The sequence below is a fragment of the Galeopterus variegatus genome, unplaced genomic scaffold, assembly GCF_000696425.1.
Source record: "Galeopterus variegatus unplaced genomic scaffold, G_variegatus-3.0.2 Scaffold119, whole genome shotgun sequence".
Classification (NCBI taxonomy): Eukaryota; Metazoa; Chordata; class Mammalia; order Dermoptera; family Cynocephalidae; genus Galeopterus; species Galeopterus variegatus.
The window spans coordinates 101,597-108,405 of record NW_007726230.1 but is presented as its reverse complement, the minus strand read 5'-3'; the positions used below and the strand labels follow the sequence as shown (position 1 = coordinate 108,405).

Here is a 6,809-nt window from a genome sequence, read left to right as displayed (position 1 = left end):
TGCTTCCTCCTTTTTTTTTTTCTTAAATGTTTCTCACTCACAGCTGTCAACACAGGCTGGGTCAGGGATCAGCAGGTGCCAGTGACAGCAAATCAACTTTCTATCCTTTAATAGTGGAGGCTGGCCAGTTAGCTTAGTTGTTTAGAGCACAGCCTTGTAACACCACTGTCAAGGTTTTGGATCCTATATCAGCCAGCTGTCAATCAATCAATCAATCAATCAATAAAGGAGTGGGGAAAAGAAAATTTGTAAGCATAAAACAATGCAGCATCAATGGAGACCATAAAAGTTAATAGTAATCAGAGTTGAGCAGAGGGATGAGGCAGATTTTGAAGAATATAAAGATGAATTGGAAAAAATAAGAAGAGAAGTCTTTGAACAATGAAAACTCCCTAAAGACGAAGGTCACAGTGATCTGTTTAGAACAAGAGTCAATTTATTGTTCTATAATTATGTTCATGATACCATTACACTCTTGTTTTCCGACTCATGGTTTGTCCATGACAAGTGTTTTTACCCTTGGTTGGTTGCCTCCTGCCACACAGATGTCCGGCACTCTTAACACACACACAGGGAATGCAAACGTTTCAACTTCACACCACATACCAAGGGGGAAGTTTCTCTAATGCCATCCAAAATCAAATATTCTCTGTGGAGTCTCTGCTGGGTTTGGATCATCAATGTCATTCTTCCCATCTAATGGTAGGAATGATGTAGAAAAGACTATTGATTAAAGAGCACAAGCCAAATTTCATCTTGCATACACTTACCTGGAGGTCACATGTGAAAAGTGATGCTCCCTTTGCCTTTGAAACTGTGGTGATTTGTTGAAATGTCAAGAGGTCATGGACATAAATGTTATTTTCTGTTTGGGAGGAGGTAAAACCACTATAAATGATACAATTCTCTAGCCACCTTCAAGACAAAAAAGTAACTGTGTAACATCTAGAAGAACCAAATGGCAGACACTGGCTGAAGATGTGCCTTAGTCTCACTAACACTGATTAATTCTGGGCTATTACCAGTACAAAACATTTACAAGGTCACTCAATCTTCTGAACTTGAATATTCTATTCCTTAAAAATTTGGGCCGACTTGAGTAAAAAAGCTCTTTCACTTCCAAAGCATTCTTATACCCTGTCCTTCTCAAGCCTGGAAATTTGTGATGCAGTATTTATAAAAGAAATGGCTTTCAAAGTTACTTAACATGAGGAGGCTCCAATCAGAAAAAGGAAATCCCTTGTGAATTTTGTACAAAACCCCTGGCAAGGATTTCTATTCTAGCAAAGCAAGCAAAATAGTAACTTTACCTGGGCCTCGTAGCTAGTTTTAGTTATGAAGATTTAGGTACCTTAAATGTTTACCTGTGGACCTAGGATCTAAGTTTAAAATGATTCTACTATTTGGGCCTTGGCTGAGCAGTGCAGAGTGTGAGCAAGTTTCTAGCCCTACGCTTTTCAAGAAAAGGACTCACTGGCTGCCTTCCATGAAACCATTGCTTTTCAAACAAAGCCCTTAACAGTCTGCCCTGATCTGTCTCTTACCTGATATCTCACCACTATCCACCACATATACCAAGTCTGGCCACAATGAACTATTTTCCATGTATTGCTACATCTCAGGGCCTTTGCTCAAGTTGTTCCTTCTGCCTGTAATGCTCTGCCTACCTCTCTCTTCCTGTCGAAATTCAAATAATCCTCTAGACAATACAAGGGTATTTCAAAAAATTCATGGAGAGATTTGCATTACCTTTTGATTCAATTTTTCCATGAACTTTTTGAAGTATCCTCAGATAGTCCCTCCTATTAGTAAGATCCCACAACACTTTTTATAAATTTCCACTGTAACTTACCTCATTGTATCATAATTACTTTGTCATTTTGGCCTTCATAATCAGAATATAAGTATCAAAGATAAGAACCATGTTTCACTGAACTTAGTATCCCCAATGTCCAGTCCAGGCTTTGCACAGAGTAGGGCTCAATATATATTTGATTGATTATTAAATGGACTGAATGAATAAATTAAGTGAGACTCCTTGGAGAACAGAGTTTGAGTTTATAGGGGATGCTGATGCCATTACTACCTGGGTACCCTGCTATATCTGCTTTAGAACATGTCAGTACATTGTTAAGTAACTACTACCAAATTAACCACAAAACGTAGGTTAGGTCACAGCTTTTGTTTTCTGTCATATAAAATACAAATGCACCCCCTTTTCTTACCTAACAAGCTGACCAGAATCTTAAACTGGGAAACCACATGGATCTGGAAAACAGCAAATCATTGACCCAATTAAACATTTCTGACAAGGTTTAGTAAACATTCATTTAACAACAGTACTAAAAAGGGACTAAAGACCAGTTTCAGGGATCTGACTTATTTTTATGTGCAATCACAATTCTGTTTGTGAAAAAGGATCTCAGACACATGCTATATGGGCAGAAATCCCTGCATAAATGGAAGGATAGAGTGAAGAGATAAATAACATTACCAAAGATCTAGCTTTGGCAGGGTTTCACATAACTTAAATATTATTGTAGTAACACCATCACTGCCTACCTGCTGAATCTTCTTGGAGAAGTTCTTATTGGATTTCTCTAGTGTCACTTCAAACCTGTTGCAACCTACGCAAAAGAAATAAACATTCACTGTTCCAAACAACTACAACAATGCTGCTCCATACTGTTCTCCTACATAAGTCTTAAAATTCCTAAAAGACAGAGATTTGAAATAGCCAGCTGCCTTTACTGAGCATAGGAAGTTGTTCTTAACTCCAATTTTAGAACAGATAGTTTCATGCACCTTCACTTGCCATTAGCAGAAATGATCACACAAAGTTTACTGAAGCTGCAAGGTCCTTGTGAGTCTGAAGACTTTACCCTACAAAATAAGTACCTTGGCAAAGTGTTTCATAGGGAAGAGTGTAAAAAGTTATAGTCAAATATAAAAGCCCAAGCAATAAACCCAGCCCAAAGCACCCTTAGCACTTTACTGAAGCTGCAAGGTCCTTGTGAGTCTGAAGACTTTACCCTACAAAATAAGTACCTTGGCAAAGTGTTTCATAGGGAAGAGTGTAAAAAGTTATAGTCAAATATAAAAGCCCAAGCAATAAACCCAGCCCAAAGCACCCTTAGCACTTTACTGAAGCTGCAAGGTCCTTGTGAGTCTGAAGACTTTACCCTACAAAATAAGTACCTTGGCAAAGTGTTTCATAGGGAAGAGTGTAAAAAGTTATAGTCAAATATAAAAGCCCAAGCAATAAACCCAGCCCAAAGCACCCTTAGCACTAGACCAACTAATTTCCAGGAGCTTTCCTCTGCCCTGTATCATGGGGACAAAGCAAACACTTAACACCATCTCCACGGCAAAAGCACTTTAATGCATCTACACTTACTGCCACTTTCAGGTGATGCTACATCTGGTGGCACTGTTGCTAAAAAGGGGGAAAAGTTATACACCATAAAAACATGTGATTTCAGCCTTCCTGGAGATGACAAAAATATTCAGCCTCAAAAGAAACCAAAAAGTCAAAAAGAGAATATTTATTATAATAACAGCAGCTATCATTAAGCAATAACTAGGTACCAGGTTTTGGGTTAAAAAATTTACATATATATTTTTTGTAACCTCACAAGTACTTCCAAGAAGTAGGTATTATTATTTCAAGTTCGTATTTGAAGGACCTGATGTGGCAAGCAGTTAGGTAGCAGCCAGTGCGAGACAGAACCTAGGAGCAAGCTTACTCAAAAGCTTATGCTCTGAGCCCACACCCTGCTACCTGCCTTCTACTTCATGGATAAGATGCTCACATTGCTGAGCCAGCTGCTCCCTACAGCTGGCTGTACCCTTGCCTCCTGGAAGGCAGTGGAAACCCTTTGAGGCAGCCACAAGGACCCATGCCACCAAAGCCACTCTTACATCCTCCATGTGACCCTCAGCAGAGGAGATGAAAGGGCCCTAAAGTTGCAGGGAGATTCAGGAACATGTCCTGGTATGCTGCTGTCACATTTCACAAGAAAAAAACAATTCAGCTACTTCCTCCTTGATAAGGAGGTCTGTGGTTTTGAAAAGGACCTTATAATTATGTTCAATAATTCTCTTTACAAGCAGAATTCTCTAAGGCAGAGACTCTCAAACTTTTTGGTCTCAGGACCCCTTCATAATCTGAAAAATTACTGGGGAATCCATTGAACTTTTATGTGGGTTATATCTATAAATGTTTACCACATTAGAAATTAAAATTGAGAAATTTAAAAAGTATATATTTGTTAACTCATTTTAAAATAACAGTAGTAAGCCCATTACATTACATGTTAACATAAATAACATATTTTAATGCAAGATAACTATTTTTCCAAAACAACAACAACAAAATGCACTGTTTTATATTTTTGCAAACCTCTTTAATGTCTGTCTTAATAGAAGACAGCTGGACTCTCACCTCTGCTTTTGCATTTAATCTGTTTTGATATTGTAGTATATGACAACAATCTGTCTTCACATGGATATACAGTTGGAAAAATGAGAAGTATAAATAGCTTTTTCAGATAATTGCGGATCTTCTTCGATATTATAGCAAAACTTGGCAAAGAGAGTTTCTTACTATGTGGAATCTCAAACCTAACAATGAACTTTTCATATTCTGTAACATCAAAATCCATTAATTTATATCTCACACTTTGAATGGATTGTTTACTAACACATGATTTAGAAACTTTATGATTGTTCACCTGGGAAATATTGATTCAATGAGTTATGCAGATTTTCTAAATGTTAGCACATTTCATTACAGGACATTAAAAAAAAATCACGATCATTATTATCAACCCCAATCTTATTTAAAAAATCTTTAAATAGTGAGAAGCTGTCAAGTTCATGGGGTGGGGGATACAAGTTTTCCACAATTCCAATTTTCTCTTGAAAATTCTAACTTTATCTTCATGAAAAATAGTGCCAGTCATTTTCTTTGAAGTAACAGATTCCCTTTGCTCATTTTGAAAATCAATCTTCCAAATACACAAATGATCTGAAAAACCATAGTCTGTCAGTCATTCTTTCAAGCAAAAATGATACTCTGTACCCAGTTCAACTCATAACTCAAATAATGCATGAGTACTTTTCCTGAGATAGCCATTGGCCTTTGTACCCTGGCACACAGCAGAAGTGATTTAGGTGTACTTCCTATTATATCACAGGAGATTATTACATTTTTCTTATTTCGATTTTTTGCTTTTATTGTTTGTTTATTTATTTATTTTTTTGTGTGTCTTTTGTTTTTTTCGTGACCGGTAACGGGATCGCAACCGTCGGTGTCGCACCCGTACTGCGACCGGCAACATTCTTATTTCGATTTTTTGCTTTTATTGTTTGTTTATTTATTTATTTTTTTGTGTGTCTTTTTTTTTTTTCGTGACCGGTAACGGGATCGCAACCGTCGGTGTCGCACCCATACTGCGACCGGCAATGGGATCGCAACCCTCAGTGTCGTGCCCACACCGCGCTCAACCAGTGAGCGGACCGGTCTCTATATGGGATCAGAACCCTCGGTGGGAGCGCCGCCACACTCCCAAGCGCCGCACTCTACCGAGTGCGCCACCGGGCCGGCCCTTGTTTGTTTATTTTTGATGGCTGGCTGGTAAGGGGATCTGAACCCTTCACCCTGCTGTTACAAAGTGGTACTCTAACCACCTGAGCTAACTGGTCACCCCCACAAGAGATTATTAAAAAGCTGTGTTACCAAAGGTCAAAATACAACAAAATTAATCATTTTTACTGCCTCACCAAGAATATTCTTAAGTGAACTAGCTTTAAAAAATAAAACTCATTGTGAACGTATGGTGAGAATTATATAATAACTACCAGCACAGTTTGGTATCATTGTTTTGACTTGCGCTCAGGAGGAGCAGTTTTAGTCACAATTATTTTTGTGCCATCATTGTAAATGTCAATATAGTGAAAAAAACAAATAATGTTTTAGTGTTTCTGTGAACTTAGTTTTGGCCTTGTGGATCCTCTGAAAGGATCTTGGGGGCCCCCAGGGGTCTAGAGATCACACTTTCAGAGCCGCTACTCTAGGGTGACAGCACCACTGACACAAACCTCTTCTATTCTTATCTTAAACAGAGGGGTTAGAGCCTTAGATGTGAACTAATCTAACCCCTCTGTTTAAGATAAGAGTAGAATGAAGCCTAGAGATGTTTTTTGAGCTGAAGGGTAATGGCTCAGATCAGATTAAAGCCCAGACTCCCTAACCCCAGACTTTCCCCAACCCCTTATTACCCCCTCCCTTTCCTCGAAAAGATAGTCTAGTGGCAGCCCTATCTAGGTTTGGAATATCTTAAATCTAGAAATCAAAGTAGTCCTGGGCTCATTCACAGAGGCCCGGGTCTATTTCTGGCCACACCAGGCCAGAGTTGGGCCAGAACTAAACTATTCTCTAAGGGTATAGGGAGAAGTGAAGTATCTTAAAATGAAGTTTCAAATCAGAGTTTGATTTCCTAACTGTAATTGTCTAATGTAGATTAGTACTGCTATTCAAATTATCTATGGGGAAATAAAGGTCCAAGCTTAATTTTAAAGTTATAGACCAGGTAGATGTCACAGAATGCAAATATTCTGGCTCTCAGAACTAAACACAGCGAGGATCAGCAAAATACTGCCCATGGGCCAAATCTAGCCTTCCGTGTTTTTCTGTAAACAAAGTTTTACTGAAACATAGCCACATCCAGTTATTTACATGTTGTCTATGGCTGCTTTCATGTTACAATGACAGAGCTCTTCTGGCCTGCAAGGCCTAAAATGTGTAC

At 38.5% G+C, this 6,809-nt stretch overlaps 1 protein-coding gene across 3 annotated transcripts in view; it reads right to left on the bottom strand.

The window, feature by feature from the left end:
* VPS39 (vacuolar protein sorting 39 homolog (S. cerevisiae)) overlaps positions 1-6,809 on the bottom strand; it is a 43,834-nt gene that overhangs the window by 28,312 nt on the left and 8,713 nt on the right. For 2 of the 3 annotated variants that reach the window (XM_008587417.1, XM_008587423.1), the window contains 3 exons: positions 2,563-2,627; positions 2,226-2,268; positions 771-865 (listed from right to left, as the gene is read on the bottom strand). In XM_008587417.1, coding sequence (XP_008585639.1) covers positions 771-865; positions 2,226-2,268; positions 2,563-2,627 — 203 coding nt within the window. The other variant, XM_008587428.1, reaches the window with a different exon arrangement.